This window comes from Staurois parvus, unplaced genomic scaffold (assembly GCF_062004578.1).
Source record: "Staurois parvus isolate SC_StPar_1 unplaced genomic scaffold, SC_StPar_1.0 ptg001432l, whole genome shotgun sequence".
Lineage (NCBI taxonomy): Eukaryota > Metazoa > Chordata > Amphibia > Anura > Ranidae > Staurois > Staurois parvus.
In genome coordinates, this window is record NW_028319228.1 from 6041788 (window position 1) to 6063607 (window position 21820).

A 21820-nucleotide genomic window follows, 5' to 3' on the forward strand; every position below is an offset into this window, starting at 1 on the left:
CCTCCCCATTATGGCACCCTGACATTTTCACAATGGGTTACCAGCACAGGGCCAGATATTGATTGTTTTTTGAACATTAAGGTATTTTGAATATTTCCTGATGATTTGCACTTCTTTTTTTATTTTGAACTGCTTGCAAGGTACTTTCTGATGTAAAGGTCAAAAGTATGACACAATTTAGCTCTGAAATAATGGTTCAGACCAGAATATGTCTCACTGACTGTTTTATAAATTTAAACAACTAAAACAAATTATATTCGGCATTCATATTTTTTTTACAATTCCCTTCTATCAAGCAAGTATTGGTGATGGCAGTAAAATAAAATTACATTGCATGGCACAATACTATGTCCATTTCACTGTTGTAGAATATCTTGCTTTGAATGTTACTCTTTTTTCTGTTCCTTGCTAAAGAAGCGTAGGAAATGTTCTTGTACTTTTGTGCTATGGATCACCCAGAGAGGAATACTGTTCATGATAAGTCCCTATAAACAGAGGGAAATTATTATTAACATATTAGACAATTTTTTGGTGATAATTTGATATACTGTGATACTGTGTACTGTGTGAAAAATTTGATAAACTGTTGTTTCTAACTGCTGTGGGCATTTACATTTGTGATGGGGAGTCTGGTTTCAACCAGGGTCTGCCACATCAATTAAAATCTTGTATGCTTAATGTTTAAAATCATACAGTATCAATTTCCACATTGTATGTCAACTATTTCTACAAGAAGACATTTTTTCTGGCACATAGTAACTAATCTGCTTTCAACTGCCCTTTCAGCAATACAGTTAAAAATCAATTTTAGGTGGGCAAAAAAAAACAGCATTTTCTTAACACACATTTCATACAGTTGTGTCCAAAATTATTCAACCCCCAATGCTGTAAAGGGGTTTAGGGACTATAGTGTACATTTGGAATTGTATTCAGAATCAAATCCTACAAGGACGTTGTAACTACCCAAATGCAACTAAAATGACATCAATTGTTTATGTAATACAGTAGTAAATGGTTCTTATGTGGTTTCTTCATTGCCACAATTATTCAACCCCTTAAAGACTACCACTCTGAAGAACAGAGGTTCATACAGGTGCTTTCCATCAGGTATTGAAAACACCTGTGGATGTCACCGAGCAGCAATCAAGCATAATAAGCACCAATTAGGCAGCTTTAAAATGACTGTGATACTCAGCTCCTTCTAGACATTTACTGGTGTGGTTACAAACATGGTGAAGGCAAGAGAATGGTCCAGGAAGACAAGAGAAGAGGTGATTTCTCTTCACAGGAAGGGCAATGGCTATAAGAAGATTGCAAAGATGTTAAACATACCAAGAGACACCTTAGGAAGCATCATTCGCAAATTCAAGGCAAAGGGCACTGTTGAAACGCTACCTGGTCGTGGCAGAAAGAAGATGCTGACTTCGACTGCTGTGCGCTACCTGAAGCGTAGAGTGGAGAGAAGTCCCCGTGTGACTGCTGAGGAACTGAGAAAAGATTTGTCAGATGTGGGTACAGAAGTTTCAGCCCAGACAATAAGACGCACACTGCGTAATGAAGGCCTCCGTGCCAGAACTCCCAGGCGTACCCCCTTGCTGTCTCCAAAGAATAAGAAGAGTCGACTGCAGTATGCCAAAAGCCATGTGGACAAACCACAAAAGTTGTGGGATAGTGTTCTGTGGACTGATGAAACAAAATTAGAACTGTTTGGGCCCATGGATCAACGCTATGTTTGGAGGAGGAAGAACAAGGCCTATGATGAAAAGAACACCTTGCCTACTGTGAAGCATGGTGGAGGGTCAATCATGCTTTGGGGCTGTTTTGCTTCTGCAGGTACAGGGAAGCTTCAGCGTGTGCAAGGTACCATGAATTCTCTTCAGTACCAGGAGATATTGGATGGAAACGTGATGCAGTCCGTCACACACCTGAGGCTTGGGAGACGTTGGACCTTTCAACAGGACAATGATCCCAAGCATACCTCCAAGTCCACTAGAGCATGGTTGCAGAGGAAAGGCTGGAACATTTTGGAGTGGCCATCGCAGTCACCAGACTTAAATCCGATTGAGAACCTCTGGTGGGACTTAAAGAAAGCAGTTGCAGTGCGCAAGCCTAAGAATGTGACTGAACTGGAGGCCTTTGCCCATGAAGAATGGGCGAAGATACCCGTAGATCGCTGCAAGACACTTGTGTCAAGCTATGCTTCACGTTTAAAAGCTGTTATAACTGTAAAAGGATGCTGTACTAAGTACTAAGATTGAATGTCACTTGGGGGTTGAATAAAACTGATAATGCTGTGAGCACAGAAAAGACATTTGTGGTTATTTCATTATAACTGTTATGTTATATTTGTCTGACCTACAAGTGCCTCTTTAATGTAAATGTAAGCAAGATGACTGAATGATCAAAAGCAATGTCAAACTGGCCAAAACACTCAATTTCAGTGGGGGTTGAATAATTTTGGACACAACTGTATATAGGCCACAAAGTATTTAAAGCTGGAATATTTTAAAGAAAAAAGAAAAACCAGCTTACAAATACCAGGTTCTTAAAGCTGACCTCTGCACACGCTAAAAACAGTATATTCCTAAAACAGTTCCTTAGTCATTTATGGAATGTTGCATAATACCACATCTAAATGCCATCTTGTTGATAAATATGGTTAAATTTATGTATAATAATTTTTTATGGTTTTAATGGTCAATAGCGAGGGAAAAAGGAACAAGCTAAGCACATACGTAAAGTCAGTATGCTTCATCATTAAGAAACATCAGCATTCAAAGCTATATACCGTATTCATTTGCCAGAACATATTCACATAATTTGTAATTTATATTAAGTCAGGTACAAAAACCCTTATCGTCAGTGGTAAGGTGAAATATCAATTGTAGAAAAATTATTTTTCAATTATATTGTGTGGATTATGATACCTAGAAGAATGTGATAACATGCTGAGGTTATATGGCGCATGATTTATTCTGTTGATGACTTCAAGTAATAAGAGTGGGAAAGAGCAAAGATGAATAGAAGTGAAGAGGGTACGCTGCCCCCCCCTTCCATAACTAATGGCCCAGAGGTGGGTAGTTCCCTAAGATGTTGTCATATGAAGATTACTTTCCAGTATTAAACATGTGAGGAGATATCTGCAGAGGACTTAAAGTAACCCCATTGTAATCATGCTGTTTGAGATGTTTCATGTATGAACTCTTTCCCAAATATCATTTTTCAGAGCATTCAGTTCACTTCATCTCAGAAACCGACTCCACCACAGTAGGGGCAATTTCTGAGTGCCAAAGTCTCACAAAAGACTGTTTAAGCTGTGGAGAGAAGAAGTCCCATTTCAAAACATCTTGGGGGGAAAAGAGATTGTGCATTAGTACCCATAATATTGCTATAAAATGCAAATTTTCAGTTCTTTCTCCCATTTGACCATAAAGTATGGGCTGCCAAGGAACAGTTTTTGTAGAGGCAATTTGTTGGTAGAGCCAGCGAGGGACAACTTCTGCTCCTTGAGTAAAATTTGTTTAAAATTTGTGAGCAGTCTACTGATCGAGGAGAGCGATTTGATAGAAACAATGAAGGTAGTTATTGGATCATCTACAACTGAACTGTTTTACCAGACCCTTGTATTATCATCCCTGTGCCATGCCAGAAATGTAGAAATGTGAGTGTGTTGGAACTCCCAGGCAGAGAATAGGAAACATCGGTCCCTGTCTTGATGACAAGCATCTTTTCTTCAACAATGCATCCCATACCAGTAAGGTAGATAATACTAATATAGGTAAGCTGTCCAATTTAGGTAATAGGTGGGTTTGTATTCAAGGGAGTAAGATTAGTTTCAAGAGAGGATACTTTCCTCCGGGGTGGCATACAAATTGTTATGTCTGCTGTGAACTAATCTACAAGTCTATTAAGGACCTGCACAAAATAATATACATTGACCAGACAGAGCTAGGTCTCCCCTGTGTTTAGGATATATTAGAGCATATATCCCTCCATAGTCTAGATCTCCTGTGGTGCCATATAAAGTCCCTGATCACGTTTGGTTTTGGTAAAGAAGTGTATAGGGGGTTATACTTAGACCATTTGAAACAAATAAAGTATTTTATGTAGCATGTCCATCTGCACTATATTATTCTCAGCCATGAGAATGATTGTTCACCATACATTATAAGGCTTTGCTGGCTAGTCTGTGCAAGAGGTCAATCGTTAAAAATCAATCAATTTAGGTACTTCATTACATTCGGTTGCCATTGGGACTGAAAATTCTTTTGTGAACTGGCTACGTGTGTTGGAGGATAGGAATATATTTAGGGCTTTGGTTTTGCCATAATTAACTTTAAAATTGCTAAGGGAGACAAACTTGTCAAACTCTTTCAGAATAAGTGGGATTGAGATCATCAGGTTTGTAACATTAGGGAAAAATGTCTTCAGCTTAGATTGACATCTTATAGTTATGGTTTATGTATATGATATATTGCATGTCTGGGTTGTTATATATGACTGTAGCAGGGGTCAGAAATATTATTTTGTTTGTGAAATCAACCACCTCCAACAGTGAATAAAGCAGTCAGCTTATCTGCATAATTGATCTATGAGTTCCTGTGCCCCGCAGGGGGTAGAATATGAGGCTGATCTCAGCAGGTAGCACAGACATTGTTGTATCCTGTACCTGGATAAAGTCAGACATCTTGGTACTGGCCATGTAGTGCTTAGGTCTTGACTGAATGAAAAGTACAATATAATATCCTTATGCTGGCAGAATAGGGTCAGACTTTTCTTTTACTCCAGTGATGGACACAGAGGATTTGATGGCTACATGTCTCACTAGAAGGATGCTAGAAGGTGCATGGAACTGCTGAAACAGACAGCCCCACATGGACTGTATGCTACTTTCTGACCATTGGGACTGCTGGGACTTGCAGTTCCATATTGGCTGTGTTTACTGTCCTGTAGAACATTTCACCTTGCAGTTCCACATTGCTACTCCATGGACTATTTCTCCTTACAATGTCTCTACTCCTCTCCCAACTGCTGTCTTTGTAGTCCTGATGCCATGGCCAGGACAAACAACCCTCTGAGGACCGTGATCAGCCTTTGGAGGTTCTCCTCCAGACCTCCTTTCCCTGCCACCCTACCTGAATCCCTTGAGCTGAGGTTGCTGTCGGCTGGTGAGTCACCTAACCCTTGATGTGCCTGATCCCTGCCCTGTGTGCTGGACTTTCAATTTCAAAGGGATCAGATAGCATACTATCGGTACAAGCTCTAGCTGAAGAGTTACAATATAAAGCTAGACTCTTATGAAGCATGTTGAGACCAAGGCCTATCTGAGGCTAGATCTCTTCTAGAACCCCCACCCCGTCAAACATCTTTTCGCCATCAAGAAAAATAATGCAGGCAGGAATTCTTTATTTTGCTTGTATTCCATGAGGGATATGGTCTTTAAAGTGTTATCCCATGCTTAGCAACCAGTAAATCTGCTCTGATCAAGATTTATAATGTTAGGGATAATATGTTGGGTTCTATATGCGGATATCTATTACAATGGACTACTTTCTCAGCTTCCTTTGTGAAAACAGGTTACTTCTCCATGTCTCTTTTGCATTAAGTGACCAGTCACCTAACTTCCCAGGGGTTATTCTCCAGCACAGGAACTGGGGCTATCAGATCAGCTCTGCAAAGACATGTTCTAGCAGCTATTTATTTAGGACTGTAAACCTCCCCATTTACACCCTGACATTGTGACTGACAGAATGTGCTGTGATATCACTTAAAAACACTCACAGCCACACCCCCAAAGATGTATCAAGAGGGCTTCTAAAAACATAGAATCTGCACAGGGTCTTCCAGGACGTGATGCTCAGAGGCAAGTGTCTATAAGAAATAATGCAGTCAGAATACACCCCTCTTTCCCAGTAAAGCATGATTCCCAAACAAATAGACATGCAAGACATCAATGGAATGGCATAACACATAATAAAAAAGGTAATTAGGAACATCTTAGAAAACAATTCAGTTTGTTTAACCACGGGGGGGATTGGGGGACAGAGCTTGAGAGGTTTGGCTTGCCTAGAGTTCTGTTTTGAATTCCTTACCAAAGTAGCATGTGCAAGGCAGCCATATGTCTCACTTCCTTGTGTGACATGATTCAATGATTCTTTTACAAAGTCCATTGAAGATTTTGTTATGATATTTGTTGATGTGTTTTTTGTCATTGGCGTTGAAACACCATATGGCGTAATTGCCTGAAAGACAAAAGTAAATATAGTTTAAATGAAGTTAAAGTTGAATTTTAGGCATATATATGTAGCACTACCCTCTTAGGAGTCACTAAAAGATTGGGTCCCCCTACAGTCCTACAAAGCCAGGCATCACACATCTTCACAAAAGCTGGCATCCAGAGTCAGAAATCAGTCCTTGAGCTTTAGTTTTGTTGTTTTATTTTGGTGAATCGAACTGAGATAAAGTTAGAGGTGTACAGGATGCCTAAGGTGTACCAATAACAGAGGACAACTTCCTGGAAATATTTACAAGTCTTCTCTGCAGCACAGTCTCTGTTGGAGAGCTAGCCAGCGTCTCCTTAATGTACCACCCCAGACCCTAAATGAACTTCTCTTCTCCCAGCAATCTGGAGGTATCCCTGAACAGGGGATCCAGTTCCTTCCACTTTAAGAGTTAAACAGTCACTGGTAGGTGGCTAATCTGGTTTTCCACCAGAGTGCTACTTCCCCTATTCACCCAGGGGGTGCAGGTGTACTCACTCAGATCCTCTCCTGTACCGCTTGTAGGTTGGTGGCTGCTACCAGCCCTATCAGCTGGGCCTCTCCTTCCCTGCCATACAGGTCATACTCTCTCAGGGGGCTGATGAGCTCTGAGCTTTCCTCCTTTCCAGCTCCAGGCCTGCAGGTTGGCCCCATCCCACTGGGCCTCCTCACAGCCTCCTTCCGTCAGCCTCACATCATCCACCCGAACTCTCCCTCCAACTCTCCTGCTACTAAGCAGGCTCCAGCACTCTTAAGGTTGTCCAGCCCCTTGCCAACCCTTTTGTTGGGGATTGGTTACAATACCTCAAAAGTGCAACCAGCCATTCCCCATATCCACCCAGTGCCTCTAAGGCCTTCCTCCAAAATCCCTAGAGCAGGGGGAAATTCCAGAAGGCCTGGCCTGCAGAGCCTCTCAGCCCTGACCACAATTTGACCCCTCTCTGGCTATTACACCTGGGCTGCTACTCAGCCCCTGTCTAACCATTGGAATCTTGCTCCCCCTAGCTAAACTAGGAGGGTGCTACATATAAAATGACAAATTAATGTAGCTCTGTAATCATTAAACATTATTAATAGGGATGAGCTCAGTGTTTGGACCGAACACTGGCTGTCCATCCAAATACCAAGCATTTAAGGCATTCAGGGCATTTGGCATGGACAAACATGACAGCTTTCACCTGTCAATAGTTGCTAAGGAAGCAGAGGATGCTTGCACCTGTTGCATCCTTACCAACCACTGACATCACTATCCATTCACTTACATGGCCAAGAATGCACAATCAGTTAAACAAATGGGCGGGGAATGAAGCCAGTTACATCATTGCCTAAATATGGCCACATGGCCACTATCACAGCTGTCAGAGGCTGTTAAGGATGCAGCAGCTGCTTTACCGCCACATCCATACCAATTGCCGACATCACTCACAATCAGTTACATGGCTAGGAATCCCCAGTCATGTAAGCAAGTGGGCGGGATCAAAGCATTGTAGTAGCATTGCCTAAATATGGCCACATTGCCATATTAGGGCAGTGATGCTACCACTTTTGCCACCCATTTGCTTATATAGCTGATGATAGGTCTGTGAACTGTCAGTCTGCTATGTGTACCAGTCATGTGCGGCAGGTTGCAGGTTCTTTTTTTTTTGGGGGGGGTTATTTTTTTTAATAAAGGACTTGTCAAACGTTTGGGGGTCTATTTTTAGGTGACATAAGTTGCCGTACTATGTACCACATACTTATTCACATGGAGTGGTATCTGTGGACCCCCTTATTAGTAAAGGGGGCCTACAGACTCTGATAAGCCTCCAGCCAACAGGCACTCATAACCACCAGGCAAGGGCCTCATTAACTTGGGGTTGAGGGCATTTGGCCAGGTATGGTTAAAGAGGAGATGTAAACTCATCCACACCCTTTCCTGGCCAGTTAGGCCACATGCTCAGAAAGGTCTGGTATCAATTTTTTGGGGGGGGGACCACGCACTTTTTTTTTTTAAACTTTTTTAGGAGTTCCCCCTAAAATCTGTATCAATTTCCTGCAGGACCTCACGCATTTTTCATTCATTCTTGCTGTAGGATGTGCTACAGCAAAAGTGACATTTACAAAGAAAAAAAATGCCACAGTTTAAATTACTGGCAAAAAAAACCTTAATTGCCAGCTTCTTTAAAAAGGTCCCCCATAATACATAAAAGATCCTTAGGGGTTTGGTATTTATTTTGAAGAATTTTGTAACTTGCCCGCAACTTAAAACTCTTTTTTTTACATAGGCACATGTTCCCCAGGGCAGTGCCCACCTCTCAAGCTATTTTTCTTACATGCCCTTGCCTATTTGCCCAGAAAATGGGCATTTTTAATTTAACAGATTCTTCTTCTGTTGATTTCAGTGGGGTTGGAGTTAGGCGTCCAAAGTTTGACGTTTACCAAAATCTGCTTGGACCAAACCCAGGGCAGTTCAGCTCATCACTAATGATTTTTTTTTTGTAAGCAGTATAAGTACCTGCATGTGACCCGATATTAGCTTCTTTCAGTCCCTGTACAGCAGGGCTAGAGTGCCAGAGGTGGACACAGCACAAGAATCCAATCAGTTAAGTTGCTGACCAGAAACATGCTAAGAGAAAGCAGAGTGGTAGAGATGAACTGATCACTGTGCTGCTTCTCCTTTCACTGTCAAGTAACAGGCTACAGTATATAGGCTTAGGGAAAGTGGGTTGACTGATGCTGGGACTCAGACAACTAAGGGCAGTAAAAAAATACTGTGAGAGAAATCTCTGGATTGACACTACACATTGAAGCAATAGATAGTTTTGTTATTTTATCTTGTAATGGACTATGCATTTGTATGCTGTTAGCTTTGGTTGAAGTTCTGTTTTAAATGTGCAGATTAATAATTTTTATTGTAAACCATAAAAGGTTTCTTTGCCCCAGAGCAAGCTTTTCTTTTCTTCGACTAAACCACCTCCTGTGTCTTATTGTCTTTTAATAACAGCTTCCATGTGTTATTGTTCCGCAGTCGTTAAATTGGTTGTAAAGGCTCAAGGTCAACCTTCTGTGTGCACAGCCCCCAGCCCCCCTAATAATTACCTGAGCCCCATCTCGATCCAGCGATTTGCCCAAGAGCAAATTTTTTTTCTTCAACTAAACTGCCTCCTGTGTCTTATTGTCTTTTAATAACAACTTCCATGTGTTATTGTTTTGTGGTTGTTAAATTGGTTGTAAAGGCTCACGGTCAACCTTCTGTGTGCAGCAGCCCCCCCAGTCCTCCTAAAACTTACCTTAAAAATCCAGCGATGTGCACAAGAGCAAATTTCCAGGGAATCTCCCTCCTCATTGGCTGAGACAAAAGCGGAAGCCATTGGCAATATCAATCACAGCCAGTGAGCCAATGAGTAAAGAGCAGGGGGCAGGGCTAAGCAGCGCTTTGTGTGTGAATGGACACACAGAGCAGCGGCTTGCCAACAAGCCTGATTGGGTGCTCCCATAGCAAGCTGCTTGCTATGGGGGCACTCGGTAAAAGGGGAGAAGCCATGAATGCCAGCGGGGGGTCTGAAAAGAGGAGGATCGGGGCTGCTCTGTGCAAAACCACTGCGCAGAGCAGGTAAGCAAAACATGTTTATTTAAAAGAGGAACTTCACTTCCCACTGCTATATTTTCCCACCATGTACATGTTATAGAGGGATGTGTTCCTCTACTCAAGCGTGACAGTCTGAGCCCCACGCCATTTCTGAGTTTAGGCTGCAGCCCCTGATGATACGTGAAAGCTCTGCCACTGGCTTGTACGTGCATGCATGGGTAAATGCTGAGGAGCATTGGCATTTACAAGCATGTGGCCATGTACAGCCATTCACTATATGCACCTCCTGCAAATACCGGGGCATGTTTTGAAGCGGTTCAGGGTTTAATAAGCTGGTCACTTTTATTGATAAAGAAAATTGTTATGTAAGTGTTTGAAAAACACATATATTTGTTTTTAACTTAAAGCAGAACTAAACTTAATCTCAATCAACATAAACTGTTGTTAATTCTTATGCTGCTACCCTTTGTAAATAGATATGAAGGTATTGTATACTGTATTTACTTGTTTTAACTTTTTTTAAACATTTCTACAGTTGCTCCCTGGTTTCTGGCCTATGCCAAAATTATGTCATACATCCCAGGAGTCTTCATTGGCATTTTTTTTTTCATTTGAAAGAGGGGAGGAGAAGTTTTCTCAGCTAAGCACAATTTCCTGCCTGCGTGCCTGAGCTAAAGGCAGATGGATTCCAGGAAGTAACCTTTTCTGAGAAGATTGCTGTGGGTTCAAGGAGATTTTGCAGCCTTGTCACGAAGTGCCAGGTCAACCCTATTGGTAGTATAGAGTCCTTGGGATAAGCTAAATGGCACCAATACCTAGTGCATGGGCAGTATCAGCAGGAAGGTAATGATATCTGTCACTATTACACATGCATAATAGTAATAACATTTATTTGTAGACCATCGCCATCCACAACAGCCATACCCAGCAGGAAGCAAATCCAGAATGGTCCCTGCAGCAGGGGAATCTGTGTTGTAATGAGCCTTCTAATTTCTGGACCTATCAGCTCACACCATCTCCCTATCCCCCGGCTTCTGCTGTAATCTCTGGCCTGGCAGCTTGTATAACTAACCCCCCCCACATCCTTCATCTGATGTGTGCTACTGGCCAGGACTGCATCTGGAGTTACAACTGACAGTTCCTTGTCGAGGTACCAGTCACCATAGAACCTGACTTCCCTCACTCTCCCACCACGAGTGTGTCTGAAACCCCCTTCTCACCACCTGGCCTGAAACCTGCCCCCCACTGTTCCTGCACACCAACCCTCTTGTCCTCCCCCTGCATCACACCTGCCCACCAAACCCTACTCTCACTACATGCGCCAGACCCTCATCACCCACCCTGCTCTTACCACTTCTCCCATGTGCACCCACTTCATTCATCACTGTACCTTTACCTTGCCTCTGTCCTTGCTGCCACTGCACCAAAGCATGCATCAGCACAACCGTACCAATGCACACTTCTGCATTCTCTGCCATTGCAGTGACACACCCTACCGTAATCAGCCCTTTAAAGAGAAGGGCATACTTTTGCTATCATTTATTGCTTTACAAATGAAGGTCTTACTTCCATGAGAAATGCATGGAAGATCTCAGGAGACACACAGAACCAAAGACTGTATGGGTTATCCGTTTCACATAGATACAGTATTTAGCAGGGGATTTCTTTGAGTAATAATTTACACTGATTGTTCTTATACTGTATAATAAGATTGTACAAAACTGGGTACCTGGATAATGATTCCTTTGGATTTATACTCAGCCTGTAGAGCTTTAGAAAATGTTGTTAAAAATGCCTGTTGGGAGAACAAAAAGTTAGATGATGGGAAAAAGTTTTATGACAGGCAGATCCATTTCATTTCATTTTCAGTATGTTTGGCATTATTCCTCACCTTATAGAGGTTTCTTAAGCAAACAGATTTTTATCAATCTATTGCAAAGTGTTTTACCTGGAAATTCTGCCAGTGATAGCACTTCTTGTTTTAGGCAGACAGCACTAAGCCACTGCCTCTCAATAAGCAACAGCATTGTCAGCCTGTTATGTGCTCCTTCTGTTGGTCACTGGCCTGCCTATTACGTTTATCAGATAGACAGCTCAACTAAAACAGCTTGCAGGATGACAACGGTGGTTTAGAGATGTCACCCTATGTTGTATTTTCTTTTTTACCAACAGGTGGAGCTTTAGGCTGCTGTTCAAATATTTATCTCTGTCTGTCTATAGTTTCTTGAAAATAGCCTTATACTTGCACGCTCCACAACCAAAGTTGCAATTTACACACAGATGTGGATAAAGGAGTAACTCATCTCCTTATTGTATGGCTGAAGTTTCATTCAGACTGACATAGTCACAAGGCAGGCAACCTTTGCTGAGTGGGCTTCTTAGCTAACCCATATTGCTCTATAAATCCTTTGTCATTTACAAAATGTTGATTTTTAAAACAAAGCGTGTGTATATAAATTGTGAGGTTAATATCAAATGACAAGGCAAGGAGCAAGTTCTCAGCATATAACAGTCTAAAGGTAAATGTCAGTTTAAGTGTTTTTATATCTACATTATATCATAGGCAGCAAAGTCTTCCCTCACAAGATCTTCCCTTACAAGAGGGATATCCAACTATGTGTTTACTCACACAGGCATTAACCACTTCAAGTCCGGACACTTTCACCCCCTTCCAGTCTAGACCAATTTTCAGCTTTCAGCGCTATCACACTTTGAGTGACAATTACTCAGTCATGCAACACTGTACCTAAATGACATTTTTATCGTTTTTTTTAGACAGATAGAGCTTTCTTTTGGTTGTATTTGATCACCACTGGGTTTTTAATTTTTTGCTATATAAATGAAAAAAGACCGAAAATGTTAAAAAAAACAAAAATTGTGGGTCGTCTTATACGCGGGGTATACAATGTGAACCTTGAGTTTGTTTGGGTCAAGCTGGCTGGATGTGTGGTAATACTGTACATACAGTATACTGTGCTGAGCCAAGCTGGCTGGATGTGTGGTAATACTGTACATACAGTATACCGTGCTGAACCAAGCGGGCTCAAAACAAATGTCCCTATGACAGATTAATCTGTCAGCCCGCTGGATGTGCGGTATATACAGTATACTGCGCTGAGCCAAGCGGTTTCAAAACGTACCGGTACTGTAATCAGCCCGCTGGATGCGTGTATGTACGGTAGCTGCGGCTACATACAGTATACACTGGGCCAATCACGGCGAGCGATGTATTCTACTAATGAATACAAAGCCTGCTCGGATTTGCTGAGTCAGAGAGGTGGGCTGATGATGTCACAACCTCAGCCAATCCAAGCAGGCTTTGTATTCATTAGTAGAATACATCGCTCGCCGTGATTGGCCCAGTGTATACTGTATGTAGCCTCAGCTACTGTACATACACACATCCAGCGGTCTGATTACCATACGGACGTACCGGTACGTTTTGAAACAGCTTGGCTCAGTATACTGTATACACCACACATCCAGCGGGCTCACAGATTAATCTGTCATAGGGACATTTGTTTTGAGCCAGCTTGGCTCAGCACGGTATATTGTATGTACATTACTGCACATCCAGCGGGCTGTATATATACTGTATACTGTATGTAGCCGAAGCTACCGTATTACCGCACATCCAGCGGGCTGTATATATATACTGTATACTGTATGTAGCCGAAGCTACTGTATTTCTGCACATCCAGCGGTAACCATCTGATTTGGAATTTGATCCATATGATGACTGTCTTATAAATGTATCACAAGATGTCATTCATGAACTTATGATGTCAGAGGATGAACATGAGGATTTTGAAGGATTTTAAGTACCGGTAAGTCATAACCATTTCAATTAAAAAATCTGATGTTTTTAAATGGTGTTGCCTCAGAAGGGGGGTAGTCTTATACGGCGAGTATGGCCCAAAACCTATGTTTTAACTGGAAAATTAGGGGGTCGTCTTATACACCCAGTCGCCTTATACGCCGGAAAATACGGTAGTTGAAAATTGATCAGTTGAGACCACAAAATGCCGGATGCTGGTATGCGGTGGTATGGCGGTGATCAGGAAGTTAGCATGATGTATGGTGGTGATCAGGATGTTAGCATAGTAGTGATTAGGACACTGGCATGGTGGTGATCAGGACTCTGGTATGGGGTATGGGGGTGATCAGGTCGTTTGTCTTGGGTATGGCAGTGATCAGGACACTTGTAAGGGTTATGGCGGTGATCAGAACACTAGTATGTAGTATGGAGGTGATCAGGACACTGGAAAGGCATATGGGGAGATTAGGATGCTGGTATGGGGCATGGCGGTGATCAGGATGCTGGTATGGAGCATGGCAGTGATCAGGATTGTGGTATGGGGCATGGTGGTGATCAGGATGCTGGTATGGGGTATGGTGGTTATCAGGGCACTGGTATTGTGTAAGGCGGTGATCAGGGCACTGGTATGGCATATGGTGGTGATCAGGGTGCTGGTATGGCATATGGCAGTGATCAGGGTGTTGGTATGGGTTATGGCGGTGATCAGGACGCTGATATGGGGTATAGCGGTGATCAGAATGCTGGTATGGAGTATGGGGTTGATCAAGATGCTGGTATGGCGGTGATCGGGACACTGATATGGGCTATGGGGTGATCAGGATGCTGGTTTGGGATATGGCGGTGATCAGAGTGCTGGTAAGGCTTATGGCGATGATCAGGACACTGATATGGGGTATAGCGGTGATCAGAATGCTGGTATGGAGTATGGGGTTGATCAAGACACTGGTATGGCGGTGATCAGGACACTGATATGGGCTATGGGGTGATCAGGATGCTGGTTTGGGACATGGCGGTGATCAGAGTGCTGGTAGCGCTTATGGAGGTGATCAGGATGTTTGTATGGAGTATGACGATGATCAGGACATTGGTTTGGGTTATGGCATGATCAGGACACTGGTATGGTGTATGGAGATGTTTTTGTGCGCACTGCTACAGGTGACAAGAGCTGGCTGAATGTTTTATTAGGACTAAACTAGGGCAGTGATCAGGGACACAGGGGCACTGATCAGAGACACTGTGGCTGACTAGCACTGCAATCTGTGAGTGTACAAGCAAGCCTGACAGACTGCTGTACACTCACAGGCTGCAGAATCACTTCTCTCTACTCTCACATTGAGAGCAGAGAGAAGCGATCTTTACTTTCACTTTCCAGTGTTTGCTATTTGATTGCTGTGATTGGACACAGCAATCACGCGGTAAAACATAATTTGATCGCCCGCATACAGGGGTAAAGTAATCTGCTGTGCTGAACGATATACTGATCGCCAGGCTCCCAGGAGCTGCCAATGCAGGCTGACGTACAGGCTATCAGCAATGGGCGGATTGGAAGAGGTTAAATAGCATGTTAGCCCAACATAAAAAGTGATCTGTTAGCATTGCTTCGTTTGTGTGAAACCCCTGGTGATCTTGTTAGCCCCTCTGCTTTCCTATTTCAAACTGGCCACACTAGGCATAGAAGCACATCCTTCCCAGCATGTTTTCTGGCTGTGCAGGAAGCACAGTTTGCCTATCCTACAATGGCCAGAACCTGTGCTGACACAAACCCCTGCACACTTTACTGGGAAGATCAGTGTATTTCTCTCTTTCTCTACCTCCTGCTGAAACATCCCCCTGAAGTGTCCACCCCCACCTCTCCAAACCTCTTATGCAGTTATATACAGTATATAATATACAAACACACACACACAAATGTTTTGCCCTTACACACAATTTTACTGCCCATATTCTTTCTGTGTCTCTCTCTCTCGTCCTGCTGTGACTGTGGACTTTCTGTGTTGATGTAATAGTATACCAATATTGTTACAATGATTATTCAGTGAGTATTATTCTTATTATTCAGGATTTATATAGCACCAACAGTTTGCACAGCGCTTTACAAATTGAAGGCAGACATTACAGTTACAATACAATTTGGTACAAGAGGAATCAGTGGGCCCTGCTCGTTAGATCTTACAATCTAAGATGGAGGTTCAAGTGATACAAATGGTAGCAGCTGTGGGGGATGAGCTGATGGCGAAAGTAAAAACAGTGTATTAGTTAGATGCAGGATAGGCTTCTTTGAAGAGAAGGGTTTTCAGGGATCGTCTAAAGGTGGATAGATTAGGAAATAGTTGGACAGATAGGAGTAGGGAGTTCCATAAGATGGGAGAAGCTCGGGTGAAGTCCTGGAGGTGAGCATGCGAGGAGGTGACACAGAAAGTAGAGTATGCAATCCCTGTTTTGTAATATACATATTATTTGTTAATATGTGTTCTTTTTATATTCAAATAATTATTTATTTGACAATGATTGCAACTTACCCTTTGGAATCACACCTGAAGAAACCTGAAGAAGCAACTGCATACTAAAATATTTATGTATATAACATTTTAGAGTATATGTATATATGCAGTGGAGGACCTAGCAGGTCTGTTATTCTATGGGGTACTAACACGCAGTAGTCTACTTGTTATGCTTTTATACAATTTATTCATGTTTCTGAATACAAATTGTTGAATTTTATATGGGTTTGCGTCCACCTTCTGTGAGGTTATGTCTGGCACTGTAAAGTCCATTTCTTGTCTATTCTTTTTGTGCTCCTTATATTATTAGGATGTGGTGCCATATGTAGTTTACTGTGTCTCTTATGTTTGTTATATTTTCAAAAAAATTGAAAAACAATAACACACACCCGCTGGTGTCAAAGGACCCTTAGCATTTTCCTTTCAAGTCAACATGTATACTCTCAATATTTTATGTTGACCTTAGACATGCACAGAAGACATTTGGGCTCTAGGGTTCTTTACTTTGCCCACTTGCTATTCTTACCTTTTAGTCAATGCGGCTACACATCATAGGGGTGGGAGAAGAAAGGGCCTAAGGTCTCAATCACAAAAACAGTTCAAATTTCTAGGTCTCTGCTAGAACACCTGTAGATGCCTGCTGCACATGCCTAATGACACGTTAGAATATTTAAAGTGAATACAAGTTCAGCAATATATACTTAACTTGGAGGCAGAATAAAGTGCATAAAGTGGACAAGGAAAGGAACCAAAAGCAGAAGAAATATTCAACACAAGACCCTTTTTTCTGAAAAAAAAATGTAATTCAGGTTTGCTTTTGAACACATTCCTGCATAGTTATTGCTTTCAGTTTAATGCAAGTGAAATTGAAGTAAACAGGAACAACAAACATTTTGTTTTTATTTTTCAAGAAAGTAGTACAAATTTTAAAAAAGTATTCCTTTAAATCTTATGATCTTAGAACGTTTGTTACTGTACCTGAAACAGCGTATGAAAATTAAAATGGTGATGACACATGCAGGTCATCTGCCCTGGGCCTATTAAGACAAAGGGCAAGCAACAAGCAAGTAGGTAATCCAGTAGAAGAGGCCATATTTCTGTCAACTATTACTCAATAAATCTAGGAAACCCTTAAAAATGTACAGCTATTTTACAGTCTTACTTTCCCCGTGGCACACATTTAACCTTCCATTCGAGATCTCACTAATAATAAAGTTAGTACTTAATAGTCCTGGGTCCCATATTAGGATTCTAAAATAAGTCTTAAGATAACACACAAATGACAGAGCAAGGAGTATGTATAGTGTAGTAATAAACAGCCAAGATGATGGTGTTGATGTCTTTATAAATTAATTGGCTGTGAGTGGCGATCGTGGGCTAATTCCAGTGCCACACATGATGCTCAACTAAATGCCCAAGCAATAAGCATTTGTGTTGAGCATCATGTGTGGAATTAGAATTATCCTTTTTATGTTTGTGATGATCATTGCCCTTCCATGTACACCTTACTGCTAAGACTATTCATAGGTTGGGACGGTTGCCTTTTTTGTGTAGTTGGCTAATTTGGACGCAGGGGCGTACTGGATGCCTTTGCTGTCATTTTGGTATAGCTGGGCATCACATGCCTCCCTGTACCTTTAAGGAGGGATGGGCTCCTCCAGACACACCTGCCCTTAACCTATCCATTTATACATGTGCTCCTACTATGGAGGCTTTGGAAACTTTAGTTAGGTCCACAGTATACAGAGGACCCTTGGCATGGGACTATGGCTTACGCATGTATTTGCAAATGTGTGCAAACAAACCCTCTGTTTTTAACACAAAGTGTTAGACAGGACCATATTAGTTGTTTCACAGGCTGGCTGGTAAGTGTTGCTGGGAAATCTTTTTTGTTTGTGATGGTATTAGAATTAGCCTGCAATTGGCACTGGAAGCCAAGTAATTTAAAATATATCAACACCGTCATCTGGGCTGCTTATTAGGACACCATATATACTCTCAAGGTCCTTGTGCTGTGGTTTGTGTAATATTTTTACTTCTTTTACCCTCAAGTGGATTTCTTCAGCAGCAGGACTATTGGGACTACTTCAGTCACCAATGACCAATAAGCACCTTGGTATATTGTTTGTGTTGCTAAAGTAAGTCTTAACAGTTTTGGAATAGCAAGGAGATGTAAGAGTGGGGGAAAGGCCTGCCAAGGTTTCATTGCTCTCTGTACCCTTATTGCGGAGATTTATCCTCACTTCTTGTTCCAGCGATAGCAGGAAATCTCCCATACAGCTGGCACAGAGCAGGAGTTCCCCACTTGGAGATTTCATCTCACCTTCTGTTCTGGTGACGGCTGTAAAAGTTTGGATTTTCTATCAGTTTTTGTTCTAATAACAGTGGTCAGTAGATCAAAAAGTAAGAGTACATCTTCCCAGTAGGGACACAAGTAGCAATAAAACCTGATGGATGTTGTTGTCCTTTGCCACTGTATCTAATAATATTTCCCAGAGTCACCTTTAGACTTGTCACACACATACACACACACACACACACACACACAAAGTGGCAATTAGAATTGATGGCAGAGGATGAAGGTAATAGTGGGGAAAAGCAGGGCAAATAAGGGTACCATGTGGAGATAATAATAGGTAAAGATGGTCTAATGATGGTTGTCAAGAGCTGATGGTAGAGCAAAAGGTAGGAAACACATTAGGATCTCTTTTTGGGAAATAAAGAATGGCAAAAAAAATGTGTGATGAGGGCATAGAAATAGAAAATGAGCACAATGGGGATTTTAACAGGAAATTGAAGAGGGAACAAATGGAAGATAGGCATAACAGAGGCCTAGAGATGAGAGGAGGACAGTGAGCTTTAATTTTAAAGGATAATGAGAGAGATATGGAAGATTGGAGTAAGACATTGAGACATATGAGATAAAGACCACAGGTGCAGGGGGCCTTTATAAAAGAGTGCACTTGAAAAAGTGTTAGCAGAACCAAAACATATGCTTTCAGTGAAAAGAGCAGAGACAAGACTCCCCAAGAGCAAATTGGGGCTTAGACAGGCAAGAGTGAAGGTAAGCATAGATTGTGGACATGTGGAGAAAAAAGGCAGTAGAACATTGGACAGAAGCAGCAAAGCAGGCACTCGACCTGATTATGAACTGCTGTTTCTCCGTGCCTTAGGAAGGAACTACAATTCATTCACCTGTGTGAAGTGGATGTGAAGTTTCCTACACATACCACTATACACTGAAGTATAGGATTCCAGATTTGAGTGCAGATGTCTGGTTCCAGTATGGAACCAGAAGGTCTAGGCCAGAAGACCTAGTACCTCTCTCTCTTTATATATATATGGAAGGAGGAGAGTATTGACATTAGAGACAGAAAACAAGGTCACTAAAGACAGACTAGAGATACTAAGAACCGTTTGCAAAATTATACTTTGTGCAGAATAGGGACACTTGAAAACCAATGAAGAAGCACCAAGACAGAAGTGGACAACAGTGACAGGGAGGTTGTAAGAGAAAAGTTGCTAAGGGGCAGATTGGAGAACAAGAACAGAGCATAAGAGTGAACACACTGAGAATAGTAAAAAATCATCAGGGACCCCAAAATTCTGCAGGACTTTAAAAACTTCCTGGACATCTCAAACCTGAAAATCAATTACTCCATTTGCCCTTAACATTTTGCTCTCAGATGAAGTAGTTGCACATTGCAGGACTAGTTTTCCCTTCCACTGGGCCAAAGATGTGATTAAGTACATTGGACCTCCAACTTTGCAAACTTATTCACTCATGATTGCCAGATCTATAATCAGATGTTAAAAGGTGCCCACTTCTCGGAGTTCAGTCGCTTTGTTATCATTAAAATGAACATCTTTGCCAGATTGTTTATCACCTTTCAAACAGTGCCTATATGGCTACCTGTAAGCATTCTTACATGCTGTGAAAAAAATGTGCAGCACCTTTCTGTGGCATTACCAAACACAAAGAATTGGATACCATTCCCTATCATTATCCAAACACAAAAGGGGTATAGGATACCCCACATATCCATAAATACTATTGGGCCTGTAATCTCACCAGGATAGTGGATTGCAGCCTGCAGAGAAGGTCCAAAGGTTGGATCTCCTTGGAACAAAAATTTGTGGTGGGGCACATTAGATCTCTGCTTTTGATTCAGGCCTATCATGCTACATCAGAAATGAAGACACATCCCCTTTTTGTAGTGACTCTCTGATGGTTTGGGTTGGCATGTAGTAGACTTGCTCTCTCCTCTGTCCTGGGTCCTTTGACAGCAATCTGTCACAGATCTGTCTTCCCTTCAGGCATGAACAGTGCCCTCTCATCTGCTCACTGACATAATCCCAAGGCTTTGGCTAAGAACCTTTTTAGTCAAGGCATGTTTAAGAACAGAGATCATTTAACTTCAATTAATGGCTCTCCTTGGGTCCCATTTTACAAATCCAACACTTTTTGTGCAATGCACCAGACAGACATCTTTACTCTAGAGAGCTCACCTCACTGGAGTCACTCTGTGTATCACAGAGACATGCAATATCTACCCTTTTATTCAAGTCTGTTTTCAAATTATAAAGCTAATGTCGATGTGTGCGGCTTGGGAGGCAGACTTGGGTTGTGAACTGAACTCCTAACCTGTGGGTTGCTATAAGAATTCCCTGTCTAGTAACGTACAGGGCAGTAGGTATAAATTCAGATCCAATGGTATAGAACTACTGTCCTACATAGAATTTTCCCATTGAAGCCTAATATATGCTGGTGATGTAAGCTAACTGAAGGCTCCTTGTTGTATATATGGTGGCACTGTTCAGCACTGCTAGATTTCTGGAAGGAGGTGCATAGCATTATAGCTCAAGTGACCACCTATTTCCTAGATTCTACCGTAGCACAATTTGTACTCCACCATACCTCTCTATCTCATAATCACTACCATAAATATTCAGCAATTCACATGGTCAAATTATGTGTCCTGGTACACTGGAAGTCCATTCAGGTCCCAATGATTGCAGAATGCTTTACCCAAGAAAGCCCAAGACAGGCTTTCTAAGTACTCATCCAAGTGGGCCTGCTGGTTGCACTTCAAGACAACATGGGGTTTATTTACTAAAGCTGGAGAGTCCAAAATCAGACTCCCTTCTGCATAGAAACCAATCAGCTTCCAGGTTTCATTGCCAAAGCTTCATTGAACAAGCTGAGGTTAGAAGCTGATTGGTTTCTATGCAGAAGGGAGTCTGATTTTGGACTCTCCAGCTTTAGTAAATAAACCCCCATATGTCTACTCAGATTTAGCTCCAACCCTGAATTAACCTAGGGAGTATGGGAGGCATCACAGTGGGATCTGGCATGATGGGGGCCCTACCGTCGGGGTCTAGCCATCATGTTCATACTTGTCCTAAGTTGGCATTGCTTGTTTACTTTTATGTGCCCTATAAGTTTTCCTTTCCTGTACCCCCTTCCATCCTTCCCCTACTTTATCTACTCTATATTTATTTTTGACTGGTCTTTTTGCATTCTAATTAGTATTCTGATCATTCCAGTCTGCTCATTAGTGCAAAGCTTCTTAAAAAAACATATTTGTGGAAAACAGTCACCAGAGAAAGATCACCCACAGTGCAGGAGAGCAGGAACAGACACACAGGTAAAAGAAGAGAGTTGAGGGTA

The 21820-nt window shown here is 41.9% G+C and overlaps 1 protein-coding gene across 1 annotated transcript in view; it reads right to left on the bottom strand.

The window, feature by feature from the left end:
• Positions 1 to 207: 207 nt before the first annotated feature.
• HSD17B3 (hydroxysteroid 17-beta dehydrogenase 3) overlaps positions 208 to 21820 on the bottom strand; it is a 61802-nt gene continuing 40189 nt past the window's right edge. Inside the window, exons 8-11 of the mRNA XM_089662139.1 lie at positions 16855 to 16936; positions 11558 to 11623; positions 6093 to 6242; positions 208 to 485 (exon numbers count right to left, since the gene is read on the bottom strand). Of these exons, the coding sequence (XP_089518265.1) occupies positions 387 to 485; positions 6093 to 6242; positions 11558 to 11623; positions 16855 to 16936 (397 nt within the window). The 3' untranslated portion in view covers positions 208 to 386. The remainder of the gene's footprint in view (positions 486 to 6092; positions 6243 to 11557; positions 11624 to 16854; positions 16937 to 21820) is intronic.